Genomic DNA, 24,074 nt, shown 5'->3' on the forward strand with positions numbered 1-24,074 from the left:
TAAGCAAAGTCATACATTCCAATCTAATGTGTAAGAAGAAGACATTGGAGTTATAATCCGCCCTCCACTCTGAATCTCAGAGTCTCAGAGCAGCTCACAATCTCCTTTATCTTCCTCCCCCACAACAGACACCCTGTGAGGTGGGTGGGGCTGAGACGGCTCTCACAGCAGCTGCCCTTTCAATGACAACTTCTATGAGAGCTATGGCTGACCCAAGGCCATTCCAGCCACTGCAAGTGGAGGAGTGGAGAATCAAACCTGGTTTTCCCAGAGAAGAATCAGCGCACTTAACCACTACACCAAGCTGCCCTTTTAAGGACAACTTCTGTGAGAGCTATGACTGACTCAAGGCCATTCCAGCAACTGCAAGTGTAGGAGTGGAGAATCAAACCTGGTTGTCCCAGATAAGAGTCCGCGCACTTAACCACTAGACCAGACTGGTTCTCTAAGACAGTAGGTATTTGCGTTTGTCAGTGCTTTATACTGCAATTTATGGACTGATCAATCTGTTGGAATTATGAGTTAATTACAAAATTCCTGCCCTGCATAACTTGCAACTTGCATTGCCTGTCAGCTCCCTTAAATAAATCAACACAAAAGCAATTGTGAACATTTATTTAAAAGTCTGCTTTAGTATAAAGTTTCAAGCACCAGGGAAAGGTAGGTTAAAAAAGGTCTTTGTGTAATTTAAAATGTTCAGTTGTTTGAACACAATGAAGTTCAAAACAGAAGTGACTGAACTCCATGGTGAAGGTGTATAAAGGCAGGGAGAGGGAAAGCTACCGTCTAGTTTTAAGCCTCAAAGGGAAATTATGGAATTGAAAAAAGGTCAACTTCAGCACTTTTCATTTCTGGCTAAGAACAAATAGAGCAATAAGTCAAGTAAAGTGAAATAGATTTTGTGCATGCAGCACCTTAAAAACCAATAAACCAATCTTAAAACCTTCCAGAATTATTTGGAAATAACACAAGGACAACAGACCATTTTATAAGAAGGCCAAGAATATGTTACATGATTTTTTAAGATGAATCCTTTCTAGAAGGATCTTATTACAGTATTTTAGCTGCACTGTTTGCTTTGTTTTTGATAGGTTAAAATGATTGCTGGGAGTTGTACCCTTTTCTTAAGAAGAACTTGGTAATTTCAGGCTAATTGGGGTCTGGAGAGAATTTACAGGTTGCAGCCTTCTTTTTTACACCTTTTGTTACCATTTCAGAAGTTGGCATTACATTTGAGGATGCTGTGTTGTTTACATTACTTTCTTAGGCTGTTTCAGTTTAGCTTGCAAAATTCCAGTGTCAGAGTGGTCAGTGCTGTTTGGCCAAGTGTCAGAAATTGCCCAGAACACCTTTTACCAGCTGCAAGTGGTATTCTAGCTGCTGCATTTCCAACCTAGAAGACTAGCTCCATCTGCAACAACCAACCCAATATTTGAGGTTTGTCAGGAAGTCGTCTTCTGGGAACCGGACTTAGCAAAAGTTTGGCTTGAAAATGACTACAGAGGTGGGCTTCCGGGGCTGAAACATGGTGAGCTGACCTGCTTCTTTCTGGAGGAGCAGACCGGAATCTTTGTTTTGGGCATACAAGGCATTCTAACACCTGCTGCCTACATTTTCCAGTAAAGGAATCTGTTTAAGACATGCTTGAAAATTTTGAGGGGACTTACTTTGGCTGACAAGAGATCCCAGGAGGGGTTTCTTTTCTGCTTTGAAGAATCCCCGATGAAGAATTGCATTCCATTGTCTACAAAGAATCTCCGGAGTCATTAAATTGACACAAACTCATCAAGATTCCAGCTTTCTATGGACTATAATAACATCTGAAGGCAAAGTGGACGATGTAAAGAAGAATAGACTTTGTTAAGGTAAAAGATTCTTATCTATCACTACGGGACTAAACTAAGACTGTTAAAACAAAAGATTTAAGATCTGGAACTATTTACAAGAGCATAAAATCAAGGAGAAGTGGAAGGGGGTAAAAGTGGAATTTTTGGAGTTAAGAGCAAGCAGAAAAGTGCAGAAAAATAATTGTTTGGAATTCTTGTGGCTTTGAAAAAAAACCCAGCCATAACACAGCTGCAGACTCTGAATACGAGACAGGAAGTGACTTTTTTTAACTATCGCGGGATCTACAACCATCAAGAACGAGACTTCACTGCCAGAGAGTCAGGAAGTAAGAATTGAAAGAAGAGGAATCTTTAAGCATCCAGGTCTTCTCTAGAGCCAGGAACCATAGAGAAACATCAGCAACCTTTACAGAAAGGTCAAAGGTTTTACATAAAATAAATTGGAACTGGACTTTAAAAAATTACAAAACTGACACAAATCATCCCCAAAAGGTAAAACAGCTTGAACTATTTGTTTGAAAATAAATAATATGCCCTAGGGGAAAAAGGAAAACTTTTTTAAAAAGAGGCTTGGAAATATCGCGGCTGCCATTTTGGAAAAATTAGGAACTTTAAAAATTAATATCTGGAGCTAGGAAGCTCAGAAGATGGCGATTTGGGGCTTGCTGGAAAGGGCATGCTCTAATGTATTGAAATCTGGCATCAGATTGTGGTTTGGTGAGGTCAACCTAAGAACCCATTTTATGCAATGGGAGCACAGTGATGTCTGATCAGAAGCTGGGACCAAGGGTTACACATCTAAGAGCAGCCTCGTTGGGAGAAGGGAAAATGGCTAAACAAGTTCAAGAACAACTGGATGCTATGGAGGCAAGACTGGTGAAGGTAATGAAAGATGTAATAACTGGAAGTGAGAAGAAGTTAAAGAAATAAACTCCAGTGCTGAGGAAGTCAAGAAAGAGATTAAAAAAGAGATTGATGAGCTCAGAAAGGAGTGTCAAGCAACAGCTAAAAAGACAGAGGAGATAGAAGTTAAAATTAAAGATCAAGATGCTACTATTAAGAAGATGCAAGATAATGCAATACTACAAGATTGTAAGTTAATGGAGAATATGATTCGCCTAAGGGGAGTGCCTGAAAAAGACCAAGAGGATCTAAAGAAGTACATTGCTACAATCATTGCTGACTTTATGGGAGATGACCCTGAGGTGATGGGACATTTGTGTGACTATGTATACAGGGTCAACTCAGAATTTGCTAGAAAGCGCAAGTTACCAAGGGACGTGGTAGTAAAGTTTACTTCAAGGGACATGGTGGGAAGGATCTTAAGTCAACCATTTGCGAGCCCAATGGTTGTGGAGGAAAGCAGAGTACGGATAATGAAGGAGCTGCCGAGGAAGGTTATTAGTGACAGAAGACAATTCAAGAAATTGACAAATAAGCTAAGAGAGAAGGGAATAAGATACAGATGGATCTTACCTGAAGGTCTTAGCTTTGAGTATAAAAGACTGAGAATGACAATAATAGATACTCAAGGCATGGAGAAGTTTTTTGCAGACAATAAAGAGTTTGGGGATACAGAATAATTGAAGAATCATTATGGATTACAAATTAATTTCTTGGAATGTAAATGGACTTAATTCACTGCAAAAAAGGAAAGCAACTTTCCATTGGATTAAAAAACAGAAATGTAATATAGTTTGTCTACAAGAAGTACATATTAAGCAATTGGATTACAAATTTTTATGGAACAAATCTCTTGGAGAAGAATTTTTTTCACTAGCTCAAGAAAAAAAGAAAGTGGTTTTTTATATTAAAAAAGAATTGGAGCCAAAATTGATTTTTAAAGACAATGCAACAATTAGACAAAGTGACTTATGATCAAGTAATACTAATGGGAGACTTTAATGGAACTATCAATAACTTTTTGGACAGATCTGGAAATAAAAAGAACAAAGATGGTAAGCTACCAAGGTCATTTTTTGAACTTACATAGCAAGAAAGTCTGGAAGATATATGGAGAAAATTTAATCCTAAAATGCATGACTATACTTTTTTTTCAGCAAGGCATAACTCCTTCTCAAGAACTGATATGATATGGTCCATGAAGGATTTTGGACTGATACCTAATAAAATAGAGATTCTTCCAAAAATAGGTGCAGACCACAATCCATTAATGTGGTTAGCAAAAGAAAGAAAAAATACGAGAAGATGGAGGTTAAATGAAGACATTGCAAAAAGTAGAAACAGTGAAAGCTCTTGAAAGAGAAACTAAAGCTTTTTTCCAAATGAATGAAAATCAAGATGTTAAAATTCAGACCGTATGGGACGCGTACAAAGCTGTAATGAGAGGAATACTAATTACATTGAACAATAAAGATAAAAGAGCTAAAGAAAAACAATTGATGGACTTACAAATAGAAATAGGTAAAAAAGAAAATGAACTGAAAAAAAGACCGGGGGAAAGAAAATATTGCGGGAAATTACTATTTTGCAGAACCAATTGAGACACTTATTGAATAAAGAGGTAGGGTGGAATTTAAAAAGGCTACAGCAGAAGTCATTTGAAGGCGCTAATAAGCCGAAAAAATACTTGGCTTGGCAACTGAAGAAAAAAAGGGAGAAAAAAATTCATAAATAGAATTTTTTCGGAGGGTAAAGACATTGTGGATCAAGCCGGAATTAAAAGGGAGTTTTACAAATTTTATGCTAAACTATTTAAAGGTCAACAAGTAAATAAAGAGAAAATAGAAGTTTACCTGCAAAGAATAAAAGTGAAACCCCTAAAAGAAAACATGGAAAAAACCTTGAATGAACCAATTGAAAAAGTAGAAATAGAAGCAGCAATTTGTTCAATGAAACTAGGAAAAGCTCCGGGTCCCGACGGCTTCTCAGCAAAATTTTATAAAGTTCTGGTAGAAGTACTAGTACCTAAACTTCAAAAACTGATGAACAGTATTAGTCAAGATGGGATGGTGCCAAATACATGGAAAGAAGCAATAATTTCATTGATACCGAAAGAGGAAAGAGATGTCACGGATGTTAAGAATTATAGACCGATTTCACTACTGAATGATGACTATAAAATATTTGCTAAAATTCTAGCAGCATTTGAACATTTCTATTCAAGAGGAATAAGCAGGTTTTCTCCCCAGAAGGCAAATAAGAGACAATATTAGAACAGTAATTGACATTGTAGAATATTATGAAAGCATCCAGAGAAAAAGGTGGCTTTATTTCTTGCGGATGCAGAAAAAGCTTTTGATAATCTTAATTGGGACTTTATGTTTGCTATGATGGAAAAAATGAAACTAGGAGGTGATTTTATAAGGATGATCAAGGCAATATATACAGAACAACAAGCTAAACTCTGTGTGAATGATGACTTGACAGAACAAATGACAATTACCAAAGACACAAGACAGGGTTGCCCTCTATCTCCGTTGTTATTTATAATGACTGTAGAGGTCTTGTTGATGCAAATTGAAGAGGATAAAGAAATAGAGGGATTGAAGTTGAAAGGTTTTTCCTATAAGTATAGGGCCTTTGCGGACGATGTGATGTTTATTAATGAAAATCCATTACAAGTGACACCCTTGTTGTTAAATAAAATTAAAAAGTATGAACTGGTGGGTTTTTTATATAAACAAAGAAAAATCGAAAATCCTTAGTAAGAATTTGTCACTCTCTCTCGGCTTGGCTTCGCGAACGAAGATTTAAGAAGGGTGCAATAGTCCACGTCTGCTGCAGGCTTGCTGGTGGCTGACAAGACCAATGCGGGACAGGCAGGTCCGGCCACAGTGGCTGCAGGGAAAAGTCTGATTTAGGGTTGGTGCTGTAGCAGTGCGATTCTTCCTCAATCTCCTTTTGTCCTCAAGACCAGCTGGAGAGCCAGTTTGGTGTAGTGGTTAAGTGTGCGGACTCTTATCTGGGAGAACCGGGTTTGATTCCCCACTCCTCCACTTGCACCTGCTAGCATGGCCTTGGGTCAGCCATAGCCCTGGCAGAGGTTGTCCTTGAAAGGGCAGCTGCTGTGAGAGCCCTCTCCAGCCCCACCCACCTCACAGGGTGTCTGTTGTGGGGGAGGAAGGTAAAGGAGATTGTGAGCCGCTCTGAGACTCTTCGGAGTGGAGGGCGGGATATAAATCCAATATCTTCTTCTTCTTCTTCTATGCGTGCGTTCTCAAAAGAAGATACAGCCTGGTGGATGGTGTGCCTCCATGCTTTGCGATCTGAGGCTTGGTCAGACCACTGGTGATGGTTGATGCGACAGGTGCCAAGGGATTTCTTCAAGGAGTCCTTGTACCTCTTCTTTGGTGCCCCTCTATTTCGATGGCCGGTGGAGAGTTCGCCATACAGGGCAATCTTGGGAAGGCGGTGGTTTTCCATCCTAGAAATATGCCCTGCCCAGCGCAGCTGCGTCTTCAACAGCAGTGCCTCGATGCTGGTAACCTCCGCCCGCTGGAGAACTTCAGTGTTGGTCACAAAGTCACTCCAGTGGATGTTGAGGATGGTGCGAAGGCAGCGCTGATGAAAGCGCTCAAGGAGTCGCAGGTGATGACGGTATAAAACCCACGATTCGGAGCCGTAGATGAGGGTTGTCATTACAACCGCTTTGTAAACATTAATCTTTGTGCCTTTTTTTCAGATGCTTGTTGCTCCACACTCTTTTGTGCAGTCGGCCAAAGGCACGGTTTGCCTTTGCCAGCCTGTTGTCAATCTCCTTGTCGATCTTAGCATCTGAGAAAATGATGCACCCCAGGTAGCTGAACTGCTGGACTGGCTTCAGAACTGATTCACCCACAGTGATGCAGGGAGGGTGATAATCTTCCTGGGGTGCAGGCTGGTGGAGAACTTCTGTCTTCTTCAGACTAACTTCTAGGCCGAATAGCTTGGCAGCCTCTGCAAAGCAGGATGTCATATGCTGCAGAGCTGATACCGAGTGGGAGACGAGTGCAGCATCATCAGCAAACAGTAGCTCTCGGATGAGTTTTTCCATTGTCTTGGAGTGGGCCTTTAGTCGCCTCAGGTTGAACAGGCTGCCATCGGTGCGATAGCGGATGTAGACACCATCGTCATCATCTAGATCTACTGCGGCTCTTTGAAGCATCATGCTAAAGAAGATCGTAAAGAGAGTTGGCGCGAGAACGCAGCCTTGCTTTACACCTGTGCCTATTGGGAAGGTCTCCGAGAGGTCGTTGCAGTGTCTGACTTGGCCTCGCTGGTCTTCGTGTAGCTGGATGATCATGCTGAGGAACCTTGGGGGACATCCTAAATGTTCCAAGATTTGCCACAGGCCTTTCCTGCTAATGGTATCGAAAGCTTTGGTAAGGTCAACAAAAGTCACATACAGAGCCTTGTTTTGTTCCCTGCATTTTTCTTGGAGCTGCCTGAGAACAAATACCATGTCGGTGGTGCTCCTGTTAGCTCTGAAGCCGCACTGGCTCTCTGGGAGGAGTTCTTCTGCAATGGCGGGCACCAGTCTGTTCAGGAGTATTCTGGCAAGGATTTTGCCTGCGATGGAGAGCAGGGTTATCCCCCGGTAGTTGGAGCAGTCTGACTTTTCCCCTTTGTTCTTGTATAGGGTGATGATGATTGCATCACGAAAGTCCTGTGGTAATTTGCCTTGTTCCCAGCAGGTGACAAGTACTTTGTGAAGTGAGCTATGTAGTACTGTGCCCCCATGCTTCCAGATCTCTGGTGGAATTCCATCAACTCCTGCTGCCTTGCCACTTTTCAGTTGCTTGATGGCTTTAACAGTCTCTTCTAGAGTGGGGATCTCATCCAACTCTGTTTTCACTGGTTGAAGTGGGGTGAGGTGAATTGCTGAATCTTGAACTACGCGGTTGGCACTGAAGAGAACCTGAAAATACTCCGACCACCGGTTTAATATGGATGCCTTGTCTGTGAGGAGCACTTGGCCGTCTGCACTACGCAAGGGACTCTGAGTCTGATATGATGGACCATATACTGCCTTCAGGGCTTCATAGAACCCTCTTAAATCACCAGTGTCTGCACACAGCTGGGTTCTCTCAGCAAGCTTGGTCCACCACTCGTTCTGAATGTCTCGAAGCTTGCACTGGAGATTGCTACATACAGCGCGAAAGGTTGCTTTTTTCCCAGGACAGGAGGGCTGAGCAAGATGTGCTTGGTAGGCAGATCTCTTTTTTGCCAGTAAATCTTGGATCTCTTGATTGTTCTCATCAAACCAGTCCTTGTTCTTCCTTGTGGAGAACCCGAGGACTTCTTCAGAGATCTGCAGGATGGTAGTTTTTAGGTGTTCCCAGAGTGCTTCTGGGGAAGGGTCTGTGGGGCAACTGGGGTCCTCAATTCTTGACTGGAGTTTTGCCTGGAAGGCAGCTTTAACTTCGGCTGACTGGAGACTGCCAACCTGAAACTTCCTCCGAGGGATACCTCCTCTCCTGGGTGTGGGTTTAAAGTGAAGACGGAGATTGCAGCGTACAAGACGATGATCCGTATGACATTCTGCACTGGGCATTACTCGGGTGTGTAAGACATCTCGAAGGTCTCTCTGGCGCACCAGAATGTAGTCGATAAGGTGCCAGTGCTTGGACCGTGGGTGCATCCAGGTTGTCTTCAGACTGTTCTTCTGCTGGAAGATAGTGTTGGTGATGGTGAGCTGGTGCTCCATGCAGAATTCTAGCAGGAGGCGCCCGTTGTCAATTGCAGTTGCCAATGCCGTGTTTGCCAAGTACTCCTTTCCAGGCTTCCGAGTCTTTACCTACTCTGGCATTGAAGTCGCCAAGGATGATCACCTTGTCCTCTATAGGGGTCTTCCGTACGAGGTTGTGTAGATCAGCATAGAACTTGTTCTTTTCTGCAGGATCTGCTTGAAGGGTTGGGGCATACACACTGAAGAGTGTTGCATGCCGCTTGTTTTGAAGTGGGAGGCGCATGGACATGATGCGATCTGAGTGACCTGTTGGCAGGTTTTCGAGTTTGGAGGCAATGGAGTTCCTGACCATGAAGCCAACGCCAGAAAGGCGGCTCTCAGCCTTTGACTTACCTGACCAGTTGAGGGTATAGCCAGCACCATGTTCTTGAAGACTACCTTCCTCAGGGAAACGGACCTCACTGAGAGCTGCTATGTCGATATTCAACCTGAGAAGTTCGTGGGCAACTAGAGCAGAGCGTCGTTCAGGGTGACCACTGTCTACTGTGTCAAGCATGGTTCTGATGTTCCAACACGCAAGCTTTAGTCTTTGCACACTTTGTGAGGCAGGTGCATGCCTTTTCTTTGTCGTTATTTTTTGCCGCAAGTAAGGATGCCCGTTGACCGCGGCTAGCCAACTGGGGTGGAGGAGACGAGCTTTGTTTAGGCCACCTTTTCTAGGCCCCTCTCCGTGTGGAGCAAGCAGTGCTGTCCCTAGCATTTGTCACTAAGCAAACAGAAAGAGCTACAAAATGCTAATGGATATGAAGTCACCTCAAAAGTTAAATATTTAGGTGTAGAGATCACGATGAGAAATATTGATTTATACAAGAACAATTATGAAAAGCTTTGGCATAAAATTTAAGAGGCTATGATAAAGTGGAACAAATTGAATTTATCTATGCTGGGGAGAATATCTGCAGTTAAAATGAATGTTCTACCAAGAATTATGGGTTTCTTTTCAAACTATCCCAATAGTGAAAAATAAGAAACAATTTAATCTTTGGCAAAGAAAGATTTCAGAATTTGTATGGCTGGGCAAAAAACCAAGAATTAAAATGAAAATTCTGACATAAGCGAAAGAGAGGGGTGGCTTCCAATTACCTGATTTAAGGTTATACCATGATGCAGTTTATCTGGTATGGATTAAGGAATGTATAACTTAACAGAAAATTATTGGCATTAGAAGGCCATAGGAAGGTTTTTGGTTTGCATGCTTATATGTATTATGGGAAGGAAAAGATGGATGGTTTTTTCTCACATCATTACATAAAAAGAAACTTGTTGAATACTTGGAAAAAATATAGTAAATATGGTGATGAGAGAAAACCACTTTGGATTGTGCCAACAGAAGTTATAAAGTTGTCTACAAATATACAAGAAGAAAAATATGTATCATACAAACAACTGCTAAAGATTCATGGAGGCAAAGTAGAATTGAAATCGGCCAAAGAGTTGCAAGATATGTTTAATTGGTTTCAACTGCAACAAATTAAAAGCTTGGTAGAGAATGATATTAGGAATACTGGTATATGGCATGAACAAACAGAAATGGAAAAAATGCTGTTGGGTGAAAATGAAAAATTGATTTCAAGGACTTATAAACTGTTACTGAAATGGTCTACAGAAGAGGAGGTGGTGAAACCTCAAATGATTAAATGGGCAATAAACTTTAACAAGGAAATACAAATAGAGACATGGGAACACCTATGGAAGAACTCTATGAGAATATCGACATGCTATAATATAAAAGAGAACTGTTTTTAAATGCTGTATAGGTGGTATATGACACCTAAAAATTAGCAAAAATGAACAATCAAGCTTCTGATAGGTGCTGGAAATGTAAAAAACATGAAGGTTCTTTCTACCATATATGGTGGACTTGCGAAAAGGCGAAACAATTTTGGCTTATGATTCAGCAAGAGATTTCGAAAATCTTGGGATATAATATTAAGAGAGAACCGGATGTCTTTCTGGTGGGATTACAAATGGAAAGCTTTCCAAAGCGAGACAGGACATTGTTGTGGTATTTGCTTTCAGCTGTGAAAACATTGTACACGCAATTGTGGAAGCAAAACAAAATACCAGAAAAAATGGGACTGGGTCTTAAAAGTACTAAACTGGAGTGAAATGGACAAACTTACTAGAATCTTAAAAGACTGTAATTTGGAGAAATTTAAAGAAGACTGGGAGAAGTTTCAAAAATATGTGGAGAAACAATGGAAAGTGAAGAAACATTTAGTGGTTTTTGACAACAATAACTAAACTTTTAAAGAGAAGAGAAGAATTGTGATTATTGATATTGTGATTTAAGCTAGATAAATAAGAATTAAGTAGAGGATAAAGCACAACAACCTTTTTCAGAGTTAAAATAATGGTAATTTTTAATGAAGATTCTATAATTATGAATTTTATCTTTAGAATGTTTTTTATATATTTTAAATACCGGTGGAGGTCATGAGTTAGAGGTGAGGGGGGAGGAAAATTTGTAATATATTGGTGGATTATATTTGGGTTATGTTAGAAGTATATTTTTCAATATGTTGCAAAAATAATAAAAATTGGTTTACACAGAAAATGACTGCAGAGGTCAGATAAGTTCGTAAGGCAGTAGGAAGTCCTTCAGTTATGTTGGTTCCAAACTGCATAGGCCTTTAAATATCAGCACCAGTACCTTGAATTGCACCCAGACGGAAGAAGACTGGACTGGTATAGTCCGAAAGTAGACTGGACTGGTATAGACTGGACTGGTATAGCCCACTCCAGTCAGCATCCTGGCTGCAGCATTCTGCACCAATTGAAGTTTCCAAGCACTTCTCAAGGGCAGCCCCACATAGAGCACAGTAATCTTTATCTAGATGTAACCAGAGCAGGTACCACAATGGCCAGATCTTTCCTGCCCAGGGAAGGCCACAGCTGGCTAACCAGTTGAAGCTGGTAAAAGGGACTCTTGACTACAGCTGCCACCTGCTTCTCCAAGAGTTGTACTGAGCCAAGGGCACCCCCAGATTATGGACCTGTTCTCTAAGGGGAATGCAACCTCATCCAGAATTGGTGACACCTTAAATCTAAGTCAGACCTTCTACTTACCAGTAGCACTTTCATTTTGTTGGGATTAAGATCTACTTTATTCTCCCCCATGTGCTCCAAAAATTCTTCCAGGCCACATTGAAGGTTTCTACAGCCTTCCTGGGATCAGCTGGACGTGTGAGATTGGGCTGAGTATCATCTGCATGTTGGTGACAGTCCAGCTCAAGGTGGCCTCACCCAGTGGTTTTGTGTAGATGTTAAACAGAGGACAGAATGGAACCCTGTGGAACCCCCCAAACCACAGGCCAAAGGGCTGAGCAGCAGTACCTAGAACCACTTTCTGAAATCTACCCTTCCAGCAGGACCAGAACCACCACAGACCAGTGCTTCCCAATCCATAAAGAAATAGCCAGTTTGCTGTAGTGGTTAAGTGTGTGGACGCTTATCTGAAAGAACCGGGTTTGATTCCCCACTCCTCCACTTGCAGCTGCTGGAATGGCCTTGGGTCAGCTATAGCTCTTGCAGAGTTGTCCTTGAAAAGGCAGCTTCTGTGAGAGCTCTCTCAGCCCCACCTACCTCACAGGTTGTCTGTTAAGACTGGTTAATAGTTATTGAGCTCTCCTGGGTCCAGGTTAGTCGTCTTTAGATTTGGGAGCACCGTAGCCTCTTTCAAGGCTGGGGCAACTACCCCCTTCTGGAGGAGGATTAACTAAATACCTCTTAGATGCAGTCAGCCAGGCCCTGCCTGGCAGCAGATTTAGATAGCCAGGAAAGGCAAGGATCATAAAAGCAGGTTTCGAAGAATCCTGTCCACATTCTCAGACTGGATAAATTGAAATCCCAGGTAACAGGACAGGACAACACTCTGGCACCTTCTGACCCTGTCTAAAATATAAAGTACTTTGTGCGTTAAAAAAAGGTTTCTAATGTTTGTGATTAATTTACCTGTACCTTTTGAATATAATGTGTTGGTTATTATGCTTATGCTACTTATAGGTTTTTTTGTTACAAGTCATAGTCTTAAATCTTTAAAAATGTGTATATATTTTATATAAATTAAATATTGGTCAGCTAGAAAAGCAATAAAAGAAATAGGGTTTCTATTTAGATGCAGGCTTTTGATTTCCTTATCTATTTTGTGTTCAGCCTTTAAAAGTTTGATTTTAGTTACCACCTCTTAAAAGTAATTTTCATTTGTACTTTGCCACTGGTCTTGAGTTGACATTGTAACATAAGGCATTAGCCAACACTAGAAATGTGTATGTTTAATTTGATCTCTAATTTTTTCATAGACAACATCAGGAGAAGATGTCCGAGATTTCACCAAGGTGCTAAAGAATAAGTTCAGATCGAAGAAGTATTTTGCTAAACACCCTCGGCTTGGCTACCTGCCAGTTCAAACAGTTCTCGAAGGTGACAATCTGGAAACGTAAGTTTGAATACAGACTAGTCTCTTCTGCACAGAATATTCTGTCATAAGAACCTTCTGCAAGCATTGGTGCAGTCCATAAGAGTGAAAATTGTGTGCTTAATATTTAGTTACAGTGATAGTTGTTTTTCATGATAAATCTAAGTTACAATTGAACAAACCGAGCTGTCTTTCTGAAAAGGGTAAGAATAAGTTAAGCATGTAGTTATTTTTCTCAATACATTGACGAGGGTAAATGTGCTTATCGTTTATGGTCAGTGTTACTATACTTTGTTTGAAAAAAGAATAAATGAAAAATATACTTTATCTATTTTAGTTCAAAACATAATTATATAAAACAAGAATATTGGTGGCTGTAATGTCAGATGGTCTGGTCCAGTATCTTCCTCTAAAGTTTACCTTGTGTCTATATTATTGCATCATTACACTGATGTAATACCTACTGAAATTAGCCTTTCCACTCCATTCTTGCTCAACAGTATCCAAACATTTCAAACTCTTTAAGATTCCTACTTACTTGAATTGATTCAAACTGGAGAAAGAAAAACTGAACTGTTACCTAACAATGATAAGCAGTGGTCTTGTAAACTCAGTGTTCTAGAGAGAGATAGACATTCCTAGTGATTTATAGAATTACATAAGGCTTTCAGTTAACAAAGATTTTTTGCTGTGGGATGAAAGGAGAAGTTTTCAGATTTATTTGCTGCTCTTCTTTTTACCGAAGGCTTGTGTCCTATCTCTCATAGATTGCATATCAGTCTCCTTCTGTGTAGCAGTAAACACAAAAGTAATGTTTCTGTGAGGACAAAAGAATAAAGAAGTTGTGCATTCCCACCACTATTCGCACGTTATAATTTTGTTCTACATTTCTTTCTTTTTTCTTGCAGACCAATTACACTTATTAGTTTGTGGCCAGAGCAATATGAGTAAGTACATGCAGTGCTTATCTGCTGGGTACACTCTTCCAATAATTTCTATTGCTTATTCTATTAAAATTAGTTCATGCTCCTTTTCATGAATAATTGTGATCCTCTGCATCTCCTAACTATTCCAATGAGAGATGAACTGTAGAAATTGCCAAAAGAATAGGGTTTTTTTAATGTTGAGTTATTGCTATTATATTTACATGAACCCCTCAGAAATATCAGGTTCTTTATTAATATCTTAAACTGTTTTTTTTTTTGTAAATGAGATGTTGGTCAACTAGTGTTGATTTCTTTTCATTTCCCTCCCCCTTTTTATTTTGTTTGGTAGCCCTTCCCAATCCCCCCAACTGTTTCATGATGACACTCACTCCAGGATTGAGCAATATGCCAACAGGTAAGAAGCAAGGGGGAAAGACGACTTTAATTGCACGAAAATGGACTGGGGTTACAGAATGGAATATTCTTTTAAATCTATTTCCTTGGTTGTACAAAGATAAATATAATTAGATTTTTCAGCTGCCCTTCCCCAGCAGAGTCAGGCTCAGAGCAGTATGCAACATAAAAATAAAACATACTAAAACATTCTTAAGAACAGATTTAAAAATCAGTAATAAACAAGTGCAACAAAAGATAGCACAAAACCAGTAACAGTAACTTCTATCTTACTGGGGGAGGGGAAGTGTCAGGATGGAACCATCACTGTCCTAAACCAAATGCTTGGTGGAACATCTCTACCTTGCAAGCCCTATGGAATTGAAGCAGGTCCCACAGGGCATGGATGTTATAAGGCAGAGTTCCACCAGGTTGGGACCAGGGCAGAAAAACTGAACCTGATCTGGTATTCCACTGAAAGCCAGTGTAGCTCACACAGCACAGAATGGATATGTGCTGTGTGTGATGTCCCTGTAAGCACCGGAACTTGTAATTTATAATGGTCTATTCTGTTTATCTAAGTTTAACTTAATTTATCTATTTTAATTGTTCTGTAGTAATATTGTATTTTATTGTAATCATGGTGTATACCGTGTCGTGTTAGCCGCCCTGAGCCTGCCTTTGGCAGGGGAGGGCGGGATATAAAAATAAATTTATTATCATTATTATTATTATTATTAAGGACCTGTGCCTTTGCATTGTGTGCCAGTTGGAGTTTCCAGGTTAGTCTCAAGGGTAGGCTCACATAGAGCAAGTTACAGTACAGCCTAAAGGTGTCTGTTGCATGGATTACAGAGGCTAGGTCGGGGCAGGACAGGTACAAGGCTAGTTGCCTGACCTGGTGCAATTGAAAAAATGCCAGTCTGGCAACATTTGTGACCTGGACCTCCATTGTCAGAGAGGCATCCAGGATCACACCCAAACTCTTAATGGTAGACGCGAGTCTTATGGGCATCCCATCAAGAGTCGGGAGCTGGGACACCACCAGATTGGAATGGATCCAGGTCTGATGTGTCATTCAGAAAACTCTGGAGCTGCTCTGCAACCGCTCTCTCAATCATCTTGCCCATTAAGGAATGGGCAAAAATTGGAAGGATCCAAAGGCCCAGTTGGCTTTTTTAGGAGCAGAACAACTACAGCCTCTTTTAAACCCTCTGGGTAGACCCCTAAATCTAGGGACAGGTTAATAATGTCCACCAGGAGGCCCCATGTCCTCTCCCCACTGACTTTTACCAGCCAGGAGGAACACAGGTCTAAGAGGCATGTAGACAGCCTAACAGCACCCAGGATCCTGTCTAATCGACTGGGAGGGCCCAATGAAACTATCAAAGATGACCAAAGGGCCTTTAGTTCACTTGCTGTATCTGAATTGGCTGGGAGATTACAAGACTTTTTCCTTGAAAAAGCTCACAAAACCCTCACAGCTGATGCAGCATCAAGGTCTTCTTATTAATAGACCTGGCATTCACAATATGGTCCAGGCATTCAAAACAAATGCATTCACAACATCTTATATGAGATCTTCTAATGTCAACGGTGATATAAAAATGTTTTCATTTAAACAAAATGGTAAATACTGTACACTGGATATACAATGTCTTTCCAAAGTAAACTTTCTTTTTCATCTGACTATCCTGTCATCTGTTTCTCTATCAGATTTCCCTAAATAGAAGTATAATCAATTGGGGTTAGAGGTAGATGATTTTTCTACCTCTGAAGAGTCATATATCTTCAGATGTATTAAACTGAGACTGTGGGAATTGGAGGAAACGAAATTACGGCCAACTCTCCCTTATACTTGCTCTCCAGCTTCCTTAGGTCTTTATGCTTTTTGTGGCAAAATGCCCAATTATCTATCAGACCTAACCACTCCAAGTCATCGCAGGGCATTTATGTTGGCCAGACTAAACGCGTTTCCCTCCAAAGTTTTACAAGGGAGATATCAGCGAGTCCCTTTAGCCGACAGACTTTGCTCCTGTGGAGCGAATACCCCTGACTCAATCCAGCATATATTGCTTGATTGTTCTTTTTACCATAACCTCCGTAAAGATTTATTTGGCAAGCTTTCTTTTTCTCCAGATTTGTCTATTCTGCCACCCTGTTATTATTTATTGAGTGATACTGAGGGGGTGGTTAGTGAGGCTGTGGCAAAATTTCTGGCTGACATCCTTAAATTTAATTCTGACCATGTTTGAATGTATCTGTAAGCTCGGTTTTATTTTGATTTTATCTCCAATGTTTAAATTTTTATATTCTGTGTATTTTTATCTGAATCTATTATGCCATTAAAGGTTTGGTATGATGGTATGATGGTAGAAGTATAATATTTCCTATCTCCAAAGGTATTATTGATGTCCATGGGACGTATTTCCACATTATTATCCTAGTTCAGTTACTTGTCCATGTGGGAGCATACACAGCGCAAGGATGTTAGCTTAGTTGTGCTTGTATCCCTATGAGTTTGAGCTGTACAGTTAATTGAAAAAACTGGGGACATGTGCTTGTGTGAAGGTTTTATCACATGAGGCTGAAGATGGATCTTAATGAAACAGCACTAAGAACTAGGAGAATAATCTGTTAGTAGTTATGTAGAAAGGATGACATGATGCAGAAAAAATTACTACATTTTAAATAAGATAAACATAAAAACTAAGGTAGTCAAAAATCCATGTTCCTTGGTGTGAATTATTGAAGGAAGAAATGTCTAATGTGAAATAGACTCAAATGGAATGAAGGTTGGTCTTGTTACTCTTTGTCTAAGGTCCCATTTCTCTTCTAGGCTAGCCCAGATGGAACAGACCAATGGTTCCTTTCTTACAGATGGTAGTTCCACCACAGGAAGTGTGTAAGTAGATGCTGATAAGTTCATCGGTAGGAGAGAATTCCAACAAGTAGGTAATAGTTAGAACTTCCTAGTGATCTACATTAAGTTAGGCTTTCCAGCCAGGGCTCAGGAAGGCCAGTTGCTTGGTCACACCTGAGGCATTACAAGAACTTTGGCTTGGGAAAGGACTGGAGAGAACTTTTTTCCATGAGAACTTTGTTGTTAAGGGCCAGTCAAGTTGTACAGAGATAATTTTTAAAGAATCTCTCTTTTAAATTGTACTGTGTGGAATCTGGCAAGGACAGGAGTAAGACGATACGAGTTCTGCACTGGGGAAGTACCCTAATAAACATTTAAATAAATAAAAATAATGCCACATATAATAATAACCCGAACTGATAATACATAATAGTGATATAAAATTAGTGGTGGTTAATTAGCTGAAGGTGTAATTTAGTAAAGATGAGAGGATTATTGCAAAACAGCATTTGTTGCTCAGAAAACATAGTCTAAAAGGAAAGTTCCTGCCAGTAGATTCCTGCCACACATCTCTTAGCTTTTGGAGGTGGGTGGGTGTTAAAAGTGTTATCATGCTGTATTACTTAATGCAAAACCCATTTTCATTTTGTCTTCTCTATATTCAATCACAAGTTGAGCACCAGCATAGGGGCAACAGCAGAACAATGTTTTGATCTGAGAAAATAATGAACTGGAGAGTTATATTAAATCATTTACTTTACAAGCATAAAACCTTATACTTTTGCCACTGTGGTGTAAATTCTGGTTTTCAAAACTGGATGTAGCTACGAAATAAGTGCTTGCATGTATTTTCCTTTGGTAGCAATGTATAATGCAAATAAGGTTAGAATGAGTAAAATATAGGTTTGATAAAAGGAAAAATTCTGCCTCTGTTGATGGTTAACATTTCGGAAACGCAGTCCTATTTTGCAAAAGTATGAACGCCCAGAGTCTACGCATGTTAGGGATGTGCAGTTCACATGTTAGGGATGTGTTAGGGTTGCCAGTATCCTTTAGATAGATTCAGATGGGTAGCTGTGTTGGTCCAAAATAACTGAACAAATTTTGAGTCCAATTGCACCTTTAAGACCAGCAACATTTAATTTTGGGTATAAGCTTTCATGTGCATGCACACTTCAGATAATATAGTAGATAGTATCTGATGAAGTGTGCATGCACATGAAAGCTTATACCCAGGATTAAACTTTGCTGGTCTTAAAGGTACCAGTAGATTCAAACTTTGTTTAGCATCCTTTAGAAACAGCCTTGCTGCTAATGCGGCTGGATTTTTGGGGGGGGAAGTATTTTTAGCTGATTATATAAACAGTTAAGAGACATTGGAGTAGAAGGGAGAGAGGAACAGTTTTGAATTTGTGCTTTGAATTCATGAGATTGCATTTTTTTTTTTTGTTAATATTGTTTGCAGTACATTACTGGAGGTTTGAGTATATAGCAGCTAATTTTGATCATGTTTGTATCCTGCCCTTCCCCAAAGGAAGACAGGATTGGATAAATGAGGATGCTGTGAGGTGGAGCCAAAAGATGAAGGCAAGCTCATACTCACAGTACAATTGTAAGAACACTTTCCTGGTAATCAATCCCATCAAGCAGACATAAGTATAATTCTGAGCAGATCTGTTTAGGATTACACTGTTAGTGACCTTCACCACAGAGGTCAGGACAAACAAGACATACTATTAATTGCTCATCACTGCCTCTCAGTTTAACAGGGAGCCAGCACTATTTCTACATAAACTTGTAGTTAATATAAAAGATGAACTCACCCTGAAGAAACTTTTCAAAAGTTTGTGGTTCATTTAAAAGGCATAAATATGCTGCATGCTTTATTTTTCATCCGTTTGTGATGAAAAAGCACAGCAAATGTCGGCAGGAATTACTTTCATCATGTGTGCAATTCTTTTGTTAGATTAAACTGGATATGAAAATCAGTTTTTCTGTATTTAATGTATTTGAAGCATGAGATTAAAATTTTCTGTACACTAACCATTTAGCATTAACCTACTCTGTTTGAAGCTAAGTGAATTATTTCCCTTGATTTTTTCTATGAAATGTTATTCTTCACATACTGCACATAGTATACATATCTATTTAATGATGAATGGTTACACAGCCAATAATAAAAACCCCATGTAGTTTCTCAAAAATCTCAGCGACATTTCCCATTTTGGATGCATCTTGGAGAAGGTGCAATCAGGGATAGTTTCTATTCAGGCTGCATTGATATCATCTTTGCTTTGAGTCTAGGGCCCTTTTCATACTAACTGATGCAGATGCTACCATAATTAAGAGTTTTACCTAAGTTTATATTTGAAAATTTGTTCTTTAGAGGTGGGTCTGAAGTCATGGGAGATGTGTGTCTGCAGGCCTCGGATTCAGTGGGAGCTCACAGTAGCACAGCTCCTGAACCTTTCTGAGAGTTCCTCCTCCTCCTTCTAATAGTTCCACCTCCTTGTCCATTGAATAGTATGTGCAGCTGCATAACATCCCTGGATGAGCTCCACCACCTGTTTTTCTACAAAATGACCCCTGTTTGTCTGTATGTGTGCATGAGCACATGTGTTTAAAAACCGGGTTCCAGCCTCAAACGAACTGCATAACACAGGCTTTAATAGCCACCTTAATATTGATATTTGAAATGAACTCTAAAGACCACTGTTTTCTAGTAATGGGTTTTTAAAAAATTAGGATAACCTTGAAGTTCAGTTCTATGTACTCACTTGAAATTCCTCCTCAGTATATTTATACTGTGCTCCTTAGAATAATGCTGTTTTGGACATGACTGGATGTTCAAAAGCAATAGTTGTAGTCTATAATTTAAAGAGATTGTTTCAGATTATCTTTATTTTTAGCAGAGATGATGACTGTAATCAGATTCTTCAGTGCAGTTTAAAATTATTTTACTACACTTCTTGTTCACCCAGCAGCTGAGTGTTAAGTTGCCAGTGGCTCTATGCATTTAAATGTTTCAGAGCAGTAATTCTTATTCTTCATAATTTTTAAGTACCATAAAAAGTCCTCAAACTAAATTGACACTTCCACTGCTGTAAAATTTCAGCTGATAACAATGTGGTAGCAAAATCAGCTATACTTGTGAGAATAGTGTTGTAAACTGAAGAATGATAATAAGAAAGCTGCATATTCCGGACTAACTTGGAAACCACTAAATTAAAAAGAAGTGACACTGAATCTAGCTCATATTTTAATAAAATAGTTATGTTATGAATCTGTTGTTGGGAACATTTTTATATGGTTGTACTTGACAGTTTTCCCCAGTATATCCATATTGGGATACTGAGACCAATAAATCTTCTTTGTATCTACTAGAATTATCTGTCAGCAGCAAAGCTCTGAATCAATATCCAATAGGTAAAAGGGAAGGTACACTAATTTCTCTCTTTTTCTCTTCCTTTCCCTGTCTGTTTTCCCCTCCCTCTCTCCCTTTGTGTGTATACGCACAGTCATACTCATCAAGTTGTTTGCAAACAATTTTCAGATCACTCAAAACCAAAACTTAGTTTTAAGTAATTCTTCGGTTGTTCTCCTGTCAATGTGACAGAATTTGCTCAACTTACTTTAACAATTTCTATTCCTGTATTTATGTGCTGTCAGGTTGCTTCTGACTTATGGTCTTAACTGTTTTTCAAAATAGTTGCTTTAAACTTAGTGTGGAAAACTCTTCCAGCAGAATAGGAGTTTCCCCCCCATCTCATTCTGATCACCATCAGGGCTAGCCTAAGGGCTTTCACATCTTCAGCTGTCCCACTCATTCCCTCATTGTCTATCCAACCCTGCAAGCACACTGAGCAACCGATTGGCTGAGCTGCTTGGGGTTCAAATGCCTTCCAGTGCAATGGGGGAAAGTGAAAGGATTGCATCTAAGCCAGGAAGTGATATAACGTCTGGGTGAAATTCTAGGAACCATTCTAAACCACAGATATTTGGGGGTTTCTAGAACATTGCTTATCACTTCTGGTTCCAGTGCATCCCCTCCCCTTTTCCCCACCACATCAGCAGGAAAATGAGCCCCAGGCTGGTGACCCAAATGGTGGTGCTAGGGCTGGGGCTGCCCTTGGACTCTCACTTTCTGGTGACTTGGGCAGTTGCCTGAGGCCTCCCTAGTGGGTGCTTGGCCCATTATCACCATATGACGACTCCCTTGACTAATCTGAAACTGTGTGATGGAAAGAAATGTTTATGATAGTGTTCACTGTGGTTTGATCTTTTTGACTATGACTGTGAAGGAAGTAGTGCATTTATCGTTCTAGCTATTATTGACATGTATAATATAGAATCCTTCCATATCTATGGTTGCCTGTCTTGTTACCTCTAGTAGTTTGTTATGTCTTTCTCTGTTTCTTCTTCCAAGTTTAATCTAAAAATGTATTTTCTTTTCAGTCTGATATGATTAAGTGATTTCTATTAGCTCATAATTAAAATTTTTAAAAGATCTTGTGTTGATTGCTAGGAAAGCAGCTGTGCAGAGAAAGGCTTTTAGTTGAGTATGCAGATATCCAAAGTACCTAATTGCAGGGATAACTTTTCACACATACACCCCCCTTAACACAAGGTACATGTGCTGTTTTTGTTTACCTGAAAATAAAACGATTCCTTTATTGTCCATTCCTCTCAATTTGTTCACATGAGAGAGCTGCCCTGAGCCCATTAGGGGAGGGCGGGATATAGATTTGATAAAATAAAATAAATAAAATATTTGTTTGTTTTGTAAATTTCTGATTTTTCATCCCAAAGTCTGTTGGGGCAGTTTATAACATAATCCATTCAAAAGAAAATTGTACTAGTAAAAAGCCACTCTTCCTAGAATGAATGAATGAACGAACAAACAAATGAATGAATAGAAGACAACAACATCAAAGCATTAAAATCTGCTTTGAAAACCTGCATTAAAAGAAAGGCAGAATATAAACAGTAAAACAGTTAAAATGAATCATGGTCAACCACAAAACAGCACAACATGAAAAGGTAAAATACTTAAATGGAGAGGATAGGTTAAATTATTAAGCAACAAAACAAGCACAAACCAAGTAAAACAAAAACTAATTAACAGAAAACCTGAGTGAAGACGTGTTTTCATTTGACACCAGAACGTCAACCAAACCAGCACCAGGCCAAATGCCATAATCTGGGGCGCCATAAAGGCTGTGCCACTTAAATTAGCCTGACTCACCGCTGCCACTGGTGGAAGAGAAGGCAGGGCATACATACAGTGTTAACCTCAGTTGAAAAGCAGTAGTTTATCAGATTAGATTGTGCTTCAAGTATCTTTGTCCCACTATTATTCCATACCAACTGCATACTTTTTTTTCTTTTTGGTCCTCATATTTATTTTACAATTGTTATGCTTTAAGTGATTTGGATCCTTTCATACAAAACAGGAAGAGAAATTTTGCGCAAGACATTGCACAAGAGCTATTGTAGAATCAGGCACTCAGTTTTCATTTCAAAGCAGTGTTACTGTGTACAAAAATCAAAAGGCTATTAGAAATGTTATATGATTTGATTGAAGAATGTCATTATGGGGGAGGGGTTTGCAAAAATACATTGTGTGCTTTGTCTTGCAAAATACAGTCAAGCTGACTTAGCACAAGAGCTACTTTCAGTGTTTTTGTGTTTCAGCCTATGCATACATTGTTGCACAATGAGGAATGTTTTGTGGGATCCAACCCACTGTGTTTGGATTTGATTGTTTGGAAGCTGCATCATGGGTAAAGGCTTACAGGGTTGAGGGATAACTATATAAATAAATGTGTACTTTAGAAACATAATTTTGGACAGTAACAGCAAATTCTCATCATCCATTCAAACAGTGATTAATGTGATCATTTATGATAAACAAGTTCATCTTCCTTTAAGCTCATGATATCAGAGTTCTGCATCTTTAAGCAACTGCTTGTGCGGTTTCAACTATAAGTCTATATATTGTGTAAATTCATCCTGACTTTACTTATTGTTTTATTTAAACAACTGACATCAATTTAATTATACTTGGTTCATATAAAATATATTTATGCAAGCTTTTTTGTTATTAGGGAAGACGAGCATGCCCTTATTCAGCAGTACTGTCAAACTCTGGGAGGAGAGTCACCTGTGAGTCAGCCACAGAGTCCAGTGCAGATCTTAAAGTCAGTAGAGAGGGAAGAACGAGGAGAACTTGAACGTATCATTGCTGACCTTGAGGATGAGCAAAGGTACCAACATCTTTCCTTATGATTCTTCTGTGTTTCATTAGTGTATCTTAATCTATGCTTATATATTTGAAACATGGTTGTATGAAGGCCATAAAGAGGTGGGAAATGGTCAGTAAAATCAGTAAAAGTTTTTTCTCTTTGTCATTAATTTGTCAGGGTTTTTTTTTTTTTTTAAACCTAGTCAGTAAAGTCAGTATTTCTTTGTGTTTGTGAATGCAAATTGGGGGAGAGGGTTCATTACTGTATTCTGGGGGAAAGAAGAGAACAATAAAAAATGCTTATGGCTACAGGGCAGAAAACTATTGAAAAACAAAACAGTTAGTTAATAACTTCTTTTTTTCTGCAAAAAAGCCAAAGATAAAAGTAAAAGCAAAGATAAATCTTACCTTACAGTAGTTGTGTTTTGTTCTCATAATGATCATTTTGTGTATGATTTTAATGTTTTATTATTTTTATTAAATTTGATTTTTATTGTGCCCATTCCCAGTAAACAGGGTTCAGCAGTGTACAGTAATAAACATGTTATATAGGTTAAAAGTTAAACATTACAATTCCAATAAAATATCAGTCAAATTTTCTTACATAGCAATCTACATTTCTAATTATGCTACCATCTTGCGGGGTGGGGGGAGTACCAGCCAGGTGAATTCCATTGCTGTCTTCAACTGAAC

The 24,074-nt window shown here is 39.3% G+C and overlaps 1 protein-coding gene across 3 annotated transcripts in view; it reads left to right on the top strand.

Moving 5' to 3' along the window:
* UTRN (utrophin) overlaps window positions 1-24,074 on the top strand; it is a 640,548-nt gene that overhangs the window by 578,660 nt on the left and 37,814 nt on the right. For all 3 annotated transcript variants that reach the window (XM_060240558.1, XM_060240540.1, XM_060240548.1), the window contains 5 exons: window positions 12,840-12,976; window positions 13,864-13,902; window positions 14,231-14,296; window positions 17,114-17,179; window positions 23,245-23,403. In XM_060240558.1, coding sequence (XP_060096541.1) covers window positions 12,840-12,976; window positions 13,864-13,902; window positions 14,231-14,296; window positions 17,114-17,179; window positions 23,245-23,403 — 467 coding nt within the window. The remainder of the gene's footprint in view (window positions 1-12,839; window positions 12,977-13,863; window positions 13,903-14,230; window positions 14,297-17,113; window positions 17,180-23,244; window positions 23,404-24,074) is intronic.

This window comes from Heteronotia binoei, chromosome 1 (genome assembly GCF_032191835.1).
Source record: "Heteronotia binoei isolate CCM8104 ecotype False Entrance Well chromosome 1, APGP_CSIRO_Hbin_v1, whole genome shotgun sequence".
NCBI lineage: Eukaryota > Metazoa > Chordata > Lepidosauria > Squamata > Gekkonidae > Heteronotia > Heteronotia binoei.